This window comes from Rhinatrema bivittatum, chromosome 15 (assembly GCF_901001135.1).
Source record: "Rhinatrema bivittatum chromosome 15, aRhiBiv1.1, whole genome shotgun sequence".
Taxonomy (NCBI): Eukaryota; Metazoa; Chordata; class Amphibia; order Gymnophiona; family Rhinatrematidae; genus Rhinatrema; species Rhinatrema bivittatum.
Window position 1 is genome coordinate 56,672,089 of NC_042629.1, and position 18,138 is coordinate 56,690,226.

General features: G+C 42.7%; 1 protein-coding gene and 1 long non-coding RNA gene across 5 annotated transcripts in view; one reads left to right on the plus strand and one right to left on the minus strand.

Annotated features, from left to right (window-relative positions):
- Positions 1–18,138, plus strand: part of ZBTB17 (zinc finger and BTB domain containing 17) — a 79,954-nt gene that overhangs the window by 46,050 nt on the left and 15,766 nt on the right. For all 4 annotated transcript variants that reach the window (XM_029578216.1, XM_029578219.1, XM_029578218.1 and 1 more), the window contains exons 10-12: positions 213–329; positions 939–1,059; positions 11,889–12,019. In XM_029578216.1, coding sequence (XP_029434076.1) covers positions 213–329; positions 939–1,059; positions 11,889–12,019 — 369 coding nt within the window. The remainder of the gene's footprint in view (positions 1–212; positions 330–938; positions 1,060–11,888; positions 12,020–18,138) is intronic.
- LOC115076600 overlaps positions 1–18,138 on the minus strand; it is a 57,346-nt gene that overhangs the window by 25,756 nt on the left and 13,452 nt on the right. The gene's annotated exons all lie outside the window — the stretch shown is intronic.

Sequence of the window (18,138 nt, forward strand, 5' to 3'; positions counted from 1 at the left end):
TTTATTGTAAATAGTCATATCAACAGTCTACATTAGTGAAATGAAGATTTATATTTTTTTTTTATTAATGAGATGTGTTGGCCAGTGTTTAACGTCTGCCACGCATCAGCTAGGTTGCAATCATGCATACTTGCCATTAGCGAGTAAGAGGATATGTGAAAAATGGGGACGAACGTTACGGCTGATCGGCCTTGTGTTTGTTGCACACCAAGGTAACCTGAAGAGGCACTTGCGGATTCACAGTGGGGAGAAGCCTTATGTATGCGTCCATTGCCAAAGGCAGTTTGCAGATCCTGGGGCTTTGCAGCGTCACATCCGGATTCACACAGGTACAGAATCAGAGAGCCCCTGTAGCACCAGGCACTGAGATCTCTGAGCAGCCAGCTAAAGCAGAGGCTTCAGGCCACCAGAGGGCCAAGATGGTAGAAGCAGTGTTGCTCCTACAATTAGCTGTCACCTTTCTCACCCCCATCCCCTGGGGCCTAATAAGTCACCTTCATAACATATATCTGCACCCTGCTCTTTACAGCAAACAAGAAAATCAAATATGGACTTGTTTAATCTCCCCCCTTTCTTAAAATACAGCACAATAAACAGGGCTGTTCACTTTGGAGTAAGTTATTCAGTACACAGGCAAGCAGCAAAGTCACCCAGATAACTTTAACCAAATAGTCAGTGGAATGTCTTTTCTGCTGAATATACTAGGATAAAGTTATCCGGGTAACTTTGTCGCTCACTGGCTTACTCGGGATTTGAAAAAAACAAACCAAAACTGCATGGGTTGAACAGCTTGATGATCTCCTCTTAAAGAAATGGGGAATCATCCTTACCCACCCCTCCTGATTGTGAACAGGGATTGGTTAACTGTCTGTCTGTAAAAGAACCAGTCCTCTCTTGCTCTCCTGCCTGTATCTGACCTGCTCTTTTGATCTCTACAGGGGAGAAGCCCTGCCTGTGTCTTATCTGTGGGAAGGCCTTCACGCAAGCAAGCTCACTGATTGCTCATGTACGGCAGCACACGGGAGAGAAGCCGTATGTATGTGAACGCTGTGGGAAACGGTAAGAAACAGCATCAGCCTTTCCTTGGGTACAGGGACCAAGCTCCTGGGCAAGAGCTGTGAGGTGTCCATGCAATAGAACCCACCAGAGGGCATCCTTGTTATCATGTATATGTCTCCCACCAGCATATCTTTCTCAGAAAGCACCAGGGGTCTTCAGCTAATTAAGACGCTGAATTGACTCACGTACTCCTCCATCTTTTCTTCTTACATTGGTAATGTGTGTTGAATATGCTCCATTTTGGGCTAAGAGGAGACATGAGAGTATTAAGTTTGCATGTGACAAGGAGATTGTTTGAAAATACCACCTTGGAAGCCCACATAAAATATATTCCATGCATTAATAAAAGATTAAGAGAGGGCCAAACAACTGCCAGCATGGTTAAATGGTGAGGTGAAAGAGGCTATTAAAATAATAAAAAAAAGGCATCTTTAAGAAAGTGAAAGACAGATCCAAATGAGAATAGGAAAGAACATAAGTACTGACAAGTTAGGTGTAAAATATTAATAAGGCAGGCCAAGAAGAGTTTGAGAAGAAATTTAACATAGATGTAAAAGCTAATAATAAAAATGTTTTCAAATGCAGTAAAAACAAGAAACCTGTGAGGAAGTCAGATGGACCACTAGATGACCAAGGGGGCCAACAGTTACGCTTATAACTGTTGGCCCTGCCCTAGAATGAATGCAAGTTTTTAAGATTTGGCCCTAAATGAGTTATTTGTTTCTTTCCTGGTTGAGGAGGATGTTGGGGGAAATACCTACGCTGGTAATAGTCTTTGAAAATGATGCTTCAGAGGAACTGAAACAAATAACTGTGAAACTGCACGATGTTATAGAGCAACTTGACAAACTAAAGATTAACAATTCACCAGGCCCTGATGGTATTCATCCCAAAGTTGTAAAAGAACTCAAATATGAAATTATCTGTTACTAGCAATCTGTAACCTGTCATTAAAATTAAACACTGTGCCTGAAGACTGGCCAATGGTAAAATGCCATTTTTCAATAAGGGCTCTAATGATGATTGGGGTAACTATAGACTAGTGAGCCCGACATCGGTGCCAGGCAAAATAGTAGACGTATTCTTCAGAAAGAGAATTACTGGATATACGGTTTAATGGGGAAGAACCAACACTGATTCAGCAAAGGGAAGTCTTGCCTTACCAATCTATTACAATTTTTTGAAGACATGAATAAAGATATAGATAAGGGCAAGCAGATTCATATATCCGCCTCGTTATATAAGTAGATATTACCCCTTTTTAACTTGGTTATCTATATCTTCTTTCTTTCTTCAGTTCCCATGTTGATACTCCTTGTTTAATGTAACTTTTGCTTCTGTAAATGACCTTTTTGTTAATTGGTCATTTTTTTGTTAATTGGTCATTAAAGAATGTTAACCCCCAGGTTCAATGTAAACCGACCTGATATGACCTGTCATGAAGGCCGGTATATAAAAGAATTAAATAAATAAAATAAATAAATAGCTTTTCAGAAGGTATTTGACAAAGTCCCTTGTAAAAGACTCTTCAGGAAATTTAAAAAGTCATGAATAGGAAGCAGTGCCCTAACATGGGTTGCTAACTGGTTAAAAGGCTGGAAACGTAGTTGGACTAGTTTTCTCAGTGGAGAGAGGTAATTAGTGGAATGCTCCAGGACTATATACTGGGATTGGTGCTGTTTAACATCAACATAAATGATTTGGAATATGGAGCAACGAGTAAAGTGATCAGATTTTCAGATAAAACAAAATTATTCAAATTTTGTTAAAATACAAGCAGATTGAGAAACTTCCTAAGGACCTTGTTCTTCTTGGTGATTGAGCATCTAAATGGCAGATGAAATTTAATGTGGACACTTTAAAGTGATGCACCTAGGGAAAAATAATCCCAACGATAGGTACACAACACTAGTTCTACATTAGAAGTCACCACCCAGGAAAAGGATCTTTCAATCATTGTGGACAATACATCGAAATCCTCAGCTTAGTGTGTGGCGGTAGCAAAAAAAATAAATAAATAAAAATAATATACATCCCAAAAACAAATAGAATATTAGGAATTAGGTTTGTCTCTTTGCCAATGATACCAAAATCTGCAACAGGGTAGACAGCCAGGAAGGTGTAGACAATGAGGGATCTAGTGAAGCTCAAGGAATGGTCTGGAGTCTGGCAGGTAACATTTAATGTTAAAATGCAGAGAAATACATTTAGGATGCAAAAACCCGAGGGAGAGGTACAGGATTGGAGGAGAAGAGCAGGATCTGGGGTTGATTACATCTGATGATCTTAAGGTGACCAAACAGGTGAACAAAGTGACAGTAAAAGCCAGAAAGATGCTGGGCTGCACTGGGAGAGGAATGGTCAGGAGAAAAAGGGAGGTGATACTGCCTCTCAATAGGTCTCTGGTGAGACCTCACTGGGCATACTTATTTTATTTAAAAATTCTTATGTACCGCTTATACAGTTTGGTTAATTGATCTATGCGGTTTTCAATTGAAAACATACACATAAATTCAAGGTAAGTCAATTTAGTAAAAGATTATATACGAAGCAAGTAAACTAAGCAGATTGAATAAATAAAAACATAATTAGGGGACATAAGAACAACCTTAAAAACTGAAGTATATCAGTAGTAAAGGGAAGGACAAGAAATCTAGGATTATGTGATGTTAGAAGCCAAGGTGCTCAAATGGGATTTTAAAGCTATTTTAAATTCTTTGGTATTGGATATGAGCTGGATGTCCGCTGGTAAGGAGGTTCCATAGAACCGGGCCAGCGACTGGAGACCGCATCTCCAAAAGGATATAAACAGGATGTAATCGCTCCAGAGGGTGGCTACGGATAGGGGAGCTATGATAGAGACATCCAAGTATCTCAAAGGTTTCCATGCACAGGATGCGAGCCTCTTTCAGTGGGGTCATGGGATGAGGGTGAAAAGGGGTAATCTTAGGAAATATTTCTTTACAGAGAGAGTAGTAGATGCATGGAACGGCCTCCCAGTGGAGGAGGTAGAGGCAAAAAACGGTCTCTAAATTCAAGTAAGCATGGGATAAATACAGGGGATTTCTGAGGGAATGATGGGAATTGTAAGGGCTAGACACATTGGATGGATGGGCAGACTAAATGGGCCAAATGGTCTTTCTGCTGTCATGTTTCTGTAAACCTTTCCCCCAAAGACCAAGATACATGCACACTCCCCTCTCCCCATCTCTCCTTCCCTAAAGGATACCCCACTAAACTAGAAAGCATAGATCTTCACCTATAGAGTCCCACATCAAACCAACAAACAATAAACAGTTAACATTAAGCAGGCTCTGTATATAACTATTCCAAGTAGAAAATCCATACAGCTAGCTAAATTTTCTGTTTGCGTAGTGTTAAGAAGTAAATTACACAAGTGCCGTCTTTAAATAGTACTGCTTCCATAGTACATAAAATAGTTTCTTAAAATGTGACCAAGAAAGCTGGCAATTTTCTGCCAGAAATTTGTTATTAATGGACATGACTAAAAAAACAAATGACAAAGAACCTGGAGCCTTGCGATACAGAAATCAAAGTTTAATTTTGCTTTATGGACTATGATTGGGGTAATATATGTTCTACTTAGAAATTTAAAGTATCTCTCTCTCAGATGCATATTACCTGTCAATTGCCTAACTCTCTCTTAAAGCAACCTAGTAATCTTTTTGATGTAAGGGTTATCTCTAAATCTCTGCCAAGAAATAAGCAAACCATCACAGGAATCATCCAAAGACACCTTTTAAAAAATAAAAAAACAAAACTCTTTATAAATTTTCTGGCACTTAAAGATAAAAAAACCCATGTGATGTACAGTCAACAATAAGTCCAGCAAAACAGTACAAGAACTGACAAAACAATTCGAGAATCTGCGTAATGACAAATACAGAAAAACAATGACAAAATAACTATCTAGGCACATTAGCATTTTTAGTAGATTCCTCTCATGTTCATACTTAGGTTTTAAAAAATGAAAGTTTATCATAATTGTTCAATGTCTACTACATCTCTAATCAGCATGCCAGTAATCCAACATGGGCTTGGCTTTCCAGGATATAGCAATGGTGAATCTGGCAGCCAACAAAAGCTGGCCACTGATGCTCTATATTTCCGAGGCATGAGGGATCCCTCTCATCTGCCAAGCAACCTTGTTAGTGACATAAGATATATAGAGTAAAATCAAAATATCTGCAATTTCCTGTGTATCCTGGGATCAAAACTGTCAGATCCCCAGTAAATCCACCACATATTAATGTATGTGCCTGTTACCACATCCCCTGCAACAAGTAGCACTAGAATCTGGGAACAATTTAAAATAAAAAAAAATCACTGTAAGATAAGTTCTTTGTAACAATTTTATCACTAGTTCCACCTGTCTAGCACATAAGGAAATTTGGTGGGCGTCAGTCTAGATTTGTTTCCAAGTTTTATTGTCCAGAGTTGTACCTAAGTCATCATTCCACACATTGCCTTAAATTTACCAATCAATATGCCAAATATATAGCTATGTTACCCTTGGCAGCAGTGTCTGGGTCACTGAAAAGGTCCTCCATCCCATTCAAAGGTCGCAAAGGGGCAGAGAGGTCGACCAGGCTAGCCAGTTTGCTGTAGCTGTAAATAAATGGCGTGAGTATTTAATTCTGAATCGAACTCTTAATTAAGAGAGGCGACTGTTTGAAAACCTGCGTCCTCCCAGAGCTGAGCAATACAAATTAAGCCCTTTTCCCTCCATTCCCGAAATACTGGAGAAAAGCTACAACCCAAAATATTCAGGTTCTTGTAGATAGGTGCAAGTGGGGATAAAAGTTCACCATCTGTACTAAAACCCAAGAACTTAATGAGATATCTTACATGAGCTATAATAAATCTGAACTTCCCCACCCTTGGAGCTAAAAGTACTTTCCCTACTCACTCATCGCCTCACAGGAGACTTGTGTGTTAGGAAGGGGGTAGCATAGCCAAACTAGCTATGTCTGCCTGCAAACTTCTACTGTGGCAGCTAAAAAGCCTGAACACGTCTAAACCAAGCTTTCAGACATACCAGTCTCGCTGCCCAATAATAGATCTTAAGATGAGAGAAGACCCAACACCTCCCTGCGTTTTTGGTAACCATAAGTGACTGAACTTCATCCTCCCTCGTTTGTGTCTTCGTATAACTATAGTCATGGAACCATGAAATCCATCAGACACTCTGGACGGTAGATGAGAGAGAATATTCAGTTTTAATAAATTAATTATATCAACCCCGGTTACAGCTGCAGCTATTGGAATAAAGGAGGAAATTGAGCCATTGATTAAAAGATGAGCATATAAACCTAGCTAGCAACCCTGCATTTCTAAGTACTTCAGATAACAAAGGCTAGGAGTGCAAGTCAAAGACCATTTCTGCGTCTAAAAAACACCAATAATTCCAGAGACACCATTAGGCTTTTTCAAGTGCATGATATTGAACAGTCATCTTGTATTAGGTGAAGATGCTGTTCCCGTCCCAAAGCCCAGGTGATCACTATGAATCAAGAGAGGGAGTAACGACTCCTGCCAGAGCTCTGCAACACTTTGGCCAAGATTTTTAGATCAGAATTCAAAAGTGAAATAAGCTTCTATGAGCTACATTCCTTAGCATCCCGCCCTTACGTATAAATTAAGGAAATATTAGCATTGGCCTTATTCCCCAATGAGGCCCGGCAGCATTATAGGTCTGTATAAGAAAGGGAGCAATATCAGGCAAAGGTCTGGGCATTTTCCACCCAACCAGTACATTCATAGCTGTTTGTATTTCAGCCAAGGAGACAGGAGCAGATAACATATCCCTTTGAGGGTCCAAGCAAAGCCAACGGAGTTACAGAAAAAAACAAACAGTGGCTTCTTGACTAGGAGTATGATCTGTATAGAGGTCAGAAAAAGATTGTACAAATAGTTTTTCAATTTCTCCAGGGTCTACAATGCAGTCAGCTTGTTTCCTAATAGAAACATGTGATCTGCAAGTTTTCTTTTTCACTGCATGAGCCAGGAATGCCTCAGGTTATCCCCATGTTCGTAGAGTCTCTAATATATTTGAGGGCCTGCTCAATATTGGTCACCTCCAAAGTTTTCAGATCTCTCCTGCAGCTTTCCAAGAGTCTTTTATTTATTTTGATTTGTAAGTTTCAGCTGAGCAATTCTGCTTGTGCTGGCCTGTAGTTCCTTTATTCTAGCCATAAGGGCATCTACCTGTTTTCTCTGCTCTTTGAGAAAGCTTGCATAACTAATTAGTTTACTCCTAAACAATGTCTTAAAGATCTCGGAGGACAAGCAGGATGTTAGTCCTCACACATGGGTGACATTATCAGCTGCAGCCTGATGTGGAAAACTTATGTCAAAGTTTTTAGAAATTGTGACGAGGTACACTGAGCACGACCAGCATACCCTATACCACGTGTCCACTCGGGTCCCTCTTCATTCATTTTTTTATTCCCCCCCCCTGCAGAGCAGTGAGCCTCGCAGTTTGCTTGAGCTCCAAAAAGTTTGGCTTTTTGCCTTGTGGAAAACTTTGTTTTTTGCGGTTTTTTGCTAGTTTTTCCTTCGGTCCATTGCTGTTTCTCTTGGTGCCTTCCTGTAGTGCCCCCAGTCAGGGTTTTTTGCGGTCGGTTCCTCCCTCCACTACGTGGTGGCAGGGTCTCAAAGCCTGTCTTCCATCAATGCCCGCTGCCATCGTTCTGTGCTTTTTTTTTTTCCCTGCACCTCGACATGGCCACATCTGGTTTTCTGCCGATGCACCCAGTGCCTGAGGACCATGTCGATCACTGATCCTCATGAGGTTTGCATCGTATGACGTCTGGGGATGCTGCTTGTTCATTCAGATGACTCTGAAGGGACATAGGCTTTGACTCGACAAGATGGACAACCTTTTTATATCGAAGAAGTCAAGCTCCCCCGTGATAGGGGTGCCAGAGACCAACCATTGTCTATCTTCTCCTGGCTGAGGACATCGGGTTCATCGTCCTCAACCTTGGCACTGGGGAAAGACCAGGCCAAGCATCATGGGAAGACCTAGAAGCATTAGCACCAGTCCCTGTTGATGCACGGTGATGGGCCTGGGGATGCACTGGCTTTTGCCGCAATGCTCCCGAAGTGACCCTGTGGTGAGGAACGCCTAACCTCCATCGACACTTGGGGTCTGCGACAGTCTCCACCGATCCTGGTGCCAGTTGCAGATCCTTGTCATGGGTCCGAGGAAGATCTGGCCACCCCTCCTTCCTCCCAGTTAGTGTTGGCATCTGCATCATTTGAGGAGGAGCTGGAGTGTAAAGTCCAGCTAGTGATGGAATGGGCGTTGCAAGGCTTAGATCCCGTCACACCAACCCATCTGGCATCTGTTCCCAGAGTGGAACCAGTGCCCAGCGGGACATTGTCTTCCCTTACTGATTCGGTAGTTGCCACCGGTTCCTCCTCCAAGGAAGCTCCGCCAAGGTAGGCAGAGATGCCGAGGCTGGTAGTTCCCCGTCAAGTTCCATCGGAGCCTGCACCTCTGGATGTCAGTCGAGCACCCAGGGCCCCATCCCCTGTGGGATAGAGTGAGGATGAGGGTCCCTATTACCCCTGGGGGGATGATCAGATGGAATCCTCCTCTGAAGATTTGAATGGTCTCCCATCAGATCCTGCTCCTCCAGAGGAGCAAAGGAAGTCCCTTTCTGAGGATTTAACCTTCGCAGGGTTTGTTAGGGTGTGATGGGGGAGGCCATCCCATTCCAGCTTTTAACTGAAGAAAATGCCAGGCACAAAATGCTTGAGGTTCTTCAGTTCGTGGAGCCTCCTAAGGAGACTGGGGTGGTCCTGGTACACAAGATCCTTACAGAGTTGCTGCTAAGGATTTGGGAACACCCCCTCACAGTGCCTCCGGTGAATAAGAAGGCAGATGAGGTTTACTTCATCCAAAAGGCTGCTGGATTCGGTAAGCGTCAGCTGCCCCACCAATCGGTGATGGTCTAATCTGCCCTCAAGAGGGCCAAGCGTCCTTGGGGAAGGACCACATAGCGTTGGATGCTCTTGGGAGGAAGGAGTTCCAAGGCGCCATGCTTATTGCCCGCATCGCTTCCTACAAGCTCTACGTGAGCCAATACTTGCAGGACATCTTGGAAGTAGGTGCAGGAGGAAGATTAAAGATGTTTAACCTTTGGTCTTTAGCCACAATGACTGCTTTAGGATCTGTGTAAAGAAAATGAAGCACTCTGAGGAAGTTCCCCTCCAGTGTCTGAAACTGTATTTCCACTCTACCCAGTCAAAAGCTTTTTCAGTATCAAAGCTGATTGGCTGAGAAGGACTCCCACACCTTTTACTCATCACCATAGTTGCCAATATAATTTTCACATTAGTAGTCTTAAACCTCTGCCGCACAAATCCTACATGGCTCTCTGAAATCATCTCCGGAAAAATTAAAGCTAAGCTGTTGGCCATGATTTTTGCAAGCAGTTTAGTTAGTATCAAAATTTATCACTATGGCCCCTTAAACTGCCCAACTGCTAACATGCATAGCGATGTTCCTGGGAAAAGTTCGCTACATGAGCTATAGCTAACTCTCATTAAAAAGTGGCTTGCAATTTTTCAGGCAAGTTGCATTATTTTATTTACATGTAATTGCATGCAAAGCCTGTGTTACTAGGGGTAAAATAACATGCACTATTAACTATCACATTTTATCACTACGCCAAGGCATTTACCATGTGATAAACTACTTAACCCATCTTCGTAAATATACCATGCACACCGGACGTTGGGCTTGATGGACCTGTGGTCTGACCTGACATGGCACATTTTATGTTCTTATGAGACATTCACATGGCATGTGAAACTCTCAAGTGCTTTATAATGTGTAGTGCTCTGACCACTGGTTCCTAAACTGAGAGCACAGCTTGTCTTGCAAAGATCTTCCCACACTTGCACATTCTGCTGTCTAAAAAAAAATACTAATCATGCATTAAAGTAGGAATTTGTTTCACTGATCTACACAACATGTGAAAGAACAATTATAGAAGTATTCCAAAATTAAGAATAAAAATAAAAACTGATAGTCTTGATTGCATAAGTCTTCACACCCCCTGGGCCCCTTTTGCAGCAATGTATTTAATTATTTAGATTTAATGTCTACCTGTAACAGCCATGAGTGATTTAGGAAAAGTATTTATCAACTTTGCACAGCAGGATGGTGAAGTTCCTATTGGATTCAGGTCTGGGCTTTAACTGGGCCACTCAAGGACATTCTCTTCTGTTTTTTCTTGCTGAGCCACGTCATCCTGCTGGAAATCTAAGGCAAATGGGAACAGGTTTTTCCTCCAGGATCTGCCTGTACTTTACATCATCCATCGTTCCCTCGATTTTAACAAGCTTCCCTATCTCTGCTGAGGCAAAGCATCCCCACAACATAATGCTGCCACCGCCGCCATGCTTTAGTGTAGGGATGGTGTTAAGGCGATTTGCTGTGTTTTGTTTTACGCCACACATCACTCGGCACGGAGACCAAAAAGGTCTATTTTGGTCTCAGCAGACCACAAATTCTTCTCCCACGTGCATGCAGGATCTCTATGTGGATCATGTGACTTTTCTTCAGCAGTGGCTTCCTTCTTGCCACCCTTCCATGTAGGCCATGTTTGTAGAGTAATCTTGGAATAGTCAACATTTTCCCCAGCCTCAGCCAGGGCCCTCTGTTGTTTTTTTAAAGAAATCCTCGGCCTCACAGTGACCTCCTGTAGCCGTTTCTTTAACCCATGGTTACTGACTTTGAAGAGATGGCCTGATTGCAGCGGTGTCTTGGTACCAAACGGTTTCCACTTTTCACTTATGAACCTGACAGTAGCCCAAGGGATATTCAAACACGCTGACATTTTCTTATGTTCTGCCCCAAAAATGTACCTTTGAATAATGTTATCCTGGAGTTCTTTCGGCAGCTCCTTCGTCAGCATGTTGTGACCTTTGCTGCAAATTCACTTCATACAACAGAAACGGCTTGATTCTTCATCCAGGAGTATTCCAATCAGCTCAGCTACTGCGATTGGGCACAGGTAGACTCTATCCTATTTACCCTGGGCCTTGTTAAGGCAGTTTATGTAAACTGGAGCTAATTTGGGTTTGCTATGACAAGGGTCGTGAAGACTTATGCAATCGAGGCATTTTTTAAAAATTCTGAATTACCTTTGGAATATTTCTAGATTGTTCTTTCACGATGAAGGTGCAGAGTAAGTTGTGTGGGTCAGTGAAACAACTTCCTATCTTAATGCGTTTATTTGAATTTTTTTTTTAGACAGAATGCGAAAAATGTACAAGGTTATGAAGACTTTTTCAACATGCTGTGTACAGTAAGAGTTACCACCCCTAGCCCATCTCAACATCTTATCCATAATTCTGCAAGAAAATCAGCTACCAAGGGCAAAGCAACTTTCTTGCTTCATAATGGTAATTGGTGCCCTCACAATTGCACTAAGATCGCCAACCCATGCAGTACGGAAACTGCTGCTTATGTCACATTTACAAATGCTGAATCTATGTGTACAAAAGGACAAAGGTGAAAGGCACCAATATCCCTGTCACGGTGGGAAGGGGTATTATCATAAATAAATATTCAGGAAGTGCTGTAGTGGCACTTGGGCATTGTGGTTGATTTGGAGCTGAAATGTAAAGAATATTTGCAGTGAATCTGCTGGTGTGAGTAGCAGAGCTTGTGCTTTTTCAAACTCCTTGCTTCCCTCCTCCCCATCCCCGATTGTGTGTCTGCTGTACTCTGAGCTGCAGGAGAAAGAGGCAAAAAGTATAACTGCTGAAAAGCCTTTCTGTATCCGTAGATTTGTCCAGTCCAGCCAGCTGGCCAATCACATCCGCCACCACGACAACATTCGCCCGCACAAGTGTAATGTGTGTAACAAGGCGTTCGTGAATGTGGGGGACCTCTCCAAGCACATCATCATCCACACTGGTGAGTCTCTGCAAGGAGTTTTCAAGGCAATAAGGAGTTGCAAAGACAAATCTCTAGTTCACCCAGGGCAGCATGTTCTCATCTTAAAGTGCTGGTTGTTTTCCCAAGGAACATTTAGAAGGTACTGCTGGTTTCCTGCATTAACTTTCAGCAGGTGAGCGCACTCTGTGAGGAAAGGCTACCGATGCTAGGGCTTTTCAGCTTGGAGAAGAGTTGGCTGAAGGGAGATATGACAGAGACTTATAAAATCATGATTGGAATGGAATAGGTAAATACAAATCAGTTGTTTACTCAAAAAAAACCCCAAAAAACTAGGGGACATTCCATGAAGCTACAAAGTAGCACATTTAAAACAAGTTGGAGAAATTTATTTTTTTCATTCAGTGCACAATAAAGCACTGGAATTTCATGCTGGAGAATGTGGTAAAGGCAGTTGACATAGTTGGGTTCAAAACAAATTTTGCATAAGTTCCTGGAGAAAAAGTCCATAAACCGGTAATAACCAGGTACAATTGGGTAAAGTTACTGCTTATCCTTGGTCATAAGTAACATGGAATCTATCTACTATATGGGATCCTGCCAGGTACTTGTGATCCAGACTGGCCATGGATGGAAACAGGATACTGGGCTTGATGGGCCCTTGGTCTAACCCAGTATGGCAGTTCTTATGGGAGAGCTTGTCTGAGGCCAGTAATGGACCAGGAGGAAACACGTGACCAACTGACATGCAGAAGGGCACAAACAGTTTATTCATTCCTGAAAAGGTATTTTAAGAGAGCAATTTTTATACAGCCTGCAGGACAGGAAGGAACATTGATCCCATGGTCATGCAAGATAGCTGTGAAAGGGAAACTTGCTGCGGAGTTTCCCTTTGAAAATTTGCAGTAAGCGGGAAACAGTTTGGTATCCAAGTTCTTGCCACTTACTTTGAAGTAGGTTGTAAAATACATGTGGAGACTTCAATATGACATCTCTGCGTGCATTTTTACCACCTCCCCACCCTGAACTAAGAACATAATTGCTACACTGGGTCAGACCCAGGTTCCATCAAGCCCAGCAGTGGCCAATCCAAGTCACAAGTACCTGGCAAGTACCCAAACATTAAACAGATCTCAAGCTACTATTCCTTATTAATTAATAGCAGTAACTCCACCCTTTTTTTCACACAGATAGAAGTATGCATGCTATTTCACACCATACATAATTTTACTCACAGGAGGGAGGGAGGGGGACAGGATGACAATAATCCAGTTTTCAAATGGGCTCTTTAATGTGGGTAAACCCACATCTATCCATGTACAAAGTTTTGAATACTGCCCCTAAATATCCAGCACAACAGAATTGTATTTCTGTGAAATTGGAAAAGAAGTTTTATTCTACATGCTTGCTTACCTTGTGTGCAGAACCTATGCAGGGGCTAACCAGGGACAATACTGGGTCATTACTACTTGAATGGGAGTCCTTCAAGAAATTGTATGGTATTGCAGGAAGTCCTATTAGTGATTGCCTTAGTGGTTTATCTCTTAGTCAGTACTCGCCCACCTTCCTAGCATGGTGTTGAGGATCCCTGCTCCATCTGAGCCAATACTAACAGTATCCCAACATGGTATTAGGGGGTACTGTTATGCTGAAGGTGCTGTCTTTTGGCTGAGATGTGCCTTGTGGATGAAGTTTCCCAGCATATGTGCTGCTTAATTCCAGTGTCAGAGTCAAATTCCAATACAAGTTACACCAACCCACTTCTTCTAAAACTCCCCAATGTAAATCTGTTATATACAGAAAACTTTTCAATGCCTCTTCCCCATAGTGGGAGGCAGGAGACTCAGGAAAACCAGATGCAGAATTTCTGGATAGGCAAGTGATCTGATGTAGTGACTATTGCACCAGACCATGATAGTGCTGTCTTTCTATTGATTCTTGTGTGACCTTCAGCAAGTCCCCTTACTTCCTGTAGTAGTTAGCTAACATACAGCTCGATCCAGTAAAGTCCGCGGGAGAGCGGACGAACGCCCGCTCTCCCGGCGCGCGCACCGGCCCCTCGCCGGTGTGCGCTATCCAGTATTTAAATGAGGCGACGCGGTGCAAACGGGGAAAAGGAGGCGCTAGGGACACTAGCGCGTCCCTAGCGCCTCCTTTTGGCCTGGAGCGGCGGCTGTCAGCGGGTTTGACAGCCGATGCTCAATTTTGCCGGCGTCGGTTCTTGAGCCCGCTGACAGCCACGGGCTCGGAAACCGGACGCCGGCAAAATTGAGCGTCCGGTTTTCGGCCCGACAGCCGCGGGCCGAATTCAAAATTTTTTTTTATTTTTTTTTTTACTTTTTTTTACTTTTGGGGACCTCCGACTTAATATCGCTATGATATTAAGTCGGAGGGTGCACAGAAAAGCAGTTTTTACTGTTTTTCTGTGCACTTCCCTGGCGCCGGAAGAAATTAGCACCGACCTTTGGGCGGCGCTAATTTCTTAGAGTAAAATGTGCGGCTTGGCTGCACATTTTACTTACTGGATCGCTCGGGAATACCTAATAGGGCCATCAACATGCATTTGCATGTTGAGGGCGCTATTAGGTGCCGCGGGCGGGCCGCGTGTTTTCCTCCCCTTACTGAATAAGGGGTAAGGGAAAACACGCGTCCAGAGCAGGGTGACAGTGCGCTCCGACGGAGCACACTTTACTGGATCGAGCTGATAGAAATATGAAGGCAGAATAAGACCCATCCTCCCAACTAATTTAGATTTACAGTTGTCATCACTCCCTCAGAGATTCCCTGTCCTTATCCCATGCTTTCTTGAATTCAGATACTGTTCTTGTCTCCACCATCTCTACTGGGAGTGGGAATCTACCCCATTTCACCCTCATCACATAGTCCCTCATTCTAGAGCTTCCTTTCTATGGAAATTCAGGTATTTAAATGTCTTTACCATATCTCCCCTATCCTGCCCTTCCTCTAGGATACACATATTTAGATCTTTAAGTCTGTCACCATATGCTATAGAACAAAGACTACTGACAATTTTAGTTGCCACCCTCTGGACTGACTCCATTCTGTTTATACTTTTGAAGGTCACCAGGGACCTATACAGGGTCAATTTCACTCCCTTTTTGCTAACCATTCCTCTCCCTATGCAGCCCAGCATCTTTATGGCTTTTGCTGTCGCTTTATCCACCTGTTTGGCCATCATCAGATACAATCTCCTCCAGATCCTGCTCTTCTTCTGTGCTTAAGAATTTTGCCTCCAATACTGGAGCTTTCCCTTGGGTTTTTACAGCCTAAATGCATTACTCTGCATTTTTTAGCATTAAATCTTAGCTGCCAGTCCTTAGACCATCCTCAAGCTTTGTTAGATCCCGCTTCATATTTTCCACACCTGTTTACCCTGTTGCAGATTTGGTATCATCTGCAAAAAGACAAACCTTTCCTGGTGATCCTTCTGCAACGTCGCTTATGAAAACGTTGAAAAGAACTGGTCCAGGAAGCGATCCCCCGAGGCATCCCACTAGTAACGCCTGCCCCCCTCCTTCCTCAGAATTTACCACTGTCCTTTATCACTTCACACTCAACCAGTTTCTAACCCAGGGCAATATTCCTTTCTCCTTTGGAGCTTGTCGGGCCATTCACTCCAGAGATGGAAATGTGTTGGCTGACGTTTTGTGATTGTGAAGCACATTAAGTTCACGTTTGGATAAAAGGTGCTTTTTAAATCTCTTAATTTTATGTCAACTAAAGAGTATTCAGGCTGACCCAGTAGATATCTGAAGTCTTGTAGTATTTTGCTGACCACTCCACATGACTGAGGTCTCTTGCTTTTGCCTCAGTTGCTTGTTGACCTGGTCAGCAGTGAGTTGTGCTTCTCTACGTTTGATTTCTCGGGTTCAGTGACATTAGTGATTCAGTGTTTGTATGAGGCCTGAAACTGTTTTGTGGCGCTCTGGATTGTGATTATAGCTTCATGGGCTAATTAGCATGGCTTCTTATCCACAGACATTTTGCATCTGAGTGGGACTGTTGCTAGCATTCTAAGAACTAGTTGCAGGGCTGATGAAGTATTAGGTGCTCTAGGTGAATCTTCAGTCTTGTACCCTTCCTGCCTGCCACTCACATACAAGTAACTTTTTGAAAATGTTGTGCATTGATATGAATACAAATTCTGCATTCCTGTTCATACCCAGATCAGTCCAGACAAGTGGGTTATGCATCCCTACCAGCAGATGGAGGCAGAGAACAACACTTTGAGGCACTGCGACTTAAGAGAGAACGCCACCTACACTCCCTCAGTATTTCTCTGTCTCCAGCAGATGGTAGAGGTACAAACCTGCAGTCTGACTTTTTTTTTTTTTTTTTTTTTAAACTAAAAAGAATTTCGGATTAGTCTTGTCACTCCCTGAGGTGTTAGACCATCCCTCAGGAAGAGCTGGGGGATTAACAAACCCTGCCTGTTTGTAGTCCTTTGGTGCCGGAGGCCCTGATAGCCAGGGGACTGGCTCTCTCAGGGCCTCTGAAGCCTCCTCCTACTTGCCGTTGTCCCCACAAAGAGAAGTAATCCTGTCTTTTTGTGCTTTTAAGTTAAAAAAAAAAAACAAACCTCCAAAGTAAAAGAGAAACAGGAGACCAGGAGTTTGTTTGCAGGCTGTCCGGCAGGGAGCTTTCAGCAGCGGGGACCGTCGGCGCTGGGTGCAAGTAGGGAGGGATAAGCCTGTTGCTATTTTCTGTGCCTGGGGATCCTGGCAGCTGGGGGGGCTTGTCTGTTCGGCAGCACGACTCGGCTGCATGTGAGGGCTGACTCCGACCACATGTGCGGCCTGTATGTTTGGTGGCACGCGCTGGCATCTCTGTTCCTTCACGAGTTTTTGGCGGCTGTGTGAGAATGGTGCCAAAAATGCGCATGGCGGCCTGCAAGGCTTGTGGCCTTTGGTCGGCCCACCTCCAATTCCCGCTCCCTTTGCACTGTGTTTGCTTCAGAGGAGACTTACGTTTCAAGGATTGTAAGTGGCTGTATCTGAGTCTCCTAGTAGTATTTTTCAGTTTTATAAGGCTGGGGAAGTATTCTTAACTGGAGCAGCAAGAGATATCATCCCATGGAGTGGTTGGCAACACATCCCAAGAGTTTGGGTCTTTTTTTGTCTTAGACTGCAGTTAGATGGCATACACTGAGATTTAGACTGGTGGGAGAGTTAATAGGACAAGAATTCATGGGGCAAGAAAAAATTCCTATTACTACCAATCCTTTACAAAATACACTATATATATATATATATATATTTTTTTTTAATAGAGTATAAGGTGGGGAGCTTAAATTTCATGTATCCGTGTGTGCTGGAGGACAGTGGGAAGGGGAGAGCATGGGTATCTGGCATGTGTGTATGTCAGGAAGAAGTATTGGTTTGTATATGGAGGAGTGTACATGGAGGAGTGTACATGGAGGAGTGTGCATTTTTGCATATTTTTTTGCATATTTTTGCATATTTCTGTGTGTGTGGGGGAGGTAGGGGGTGAGTAATGTGTCTTCCTGTGTATCTGTATATGGGGAAGGGACATGTTTTCTTATGTATGTACCTGTGTGCTGATTTTGTATACTCCATATAATTTGAAGTACTTTCAAAAAGGCTTATTATGATTGCCTTCGCCAAAGGATATTTACTTGGAGAGGACAAGGCAATCTACTTTTCAATATCAGGCACCACAGATCTGGAATTCATTTGCCTTTGGATATTCAGTTAGAAGGAAACTATATGACATTTAGGAAAATTGGCTAAATTTTAGTTTGTCCATATTTTTGAAAAATTTTATTAATGATTTTTAAAGGTATCTTTATTGGCTTTGATATTGCTATAGGGATGTTGAAAGGGTGGTATTTTTTATGATTTTATTTTTTATTTGTATTTTAGCTTTATGTAATAAGTATAATTGCTATGTATATATGCTGATACAAGTTTATGTAAATGTAATTCAGCAGTGTATGTTTAACTTTTTATTGTACACTGGTTTGAAATTATGAAAATTTGGTTTATCAAAATACATATTACCATTAACATGGAGACTCTCTGGTCAGTAATTGCTGCGGTCCAGAGAGGAGAATTTCTGGCAGCATTTGATCTTCCAGAGGCTTATGTGCACATTCGTAT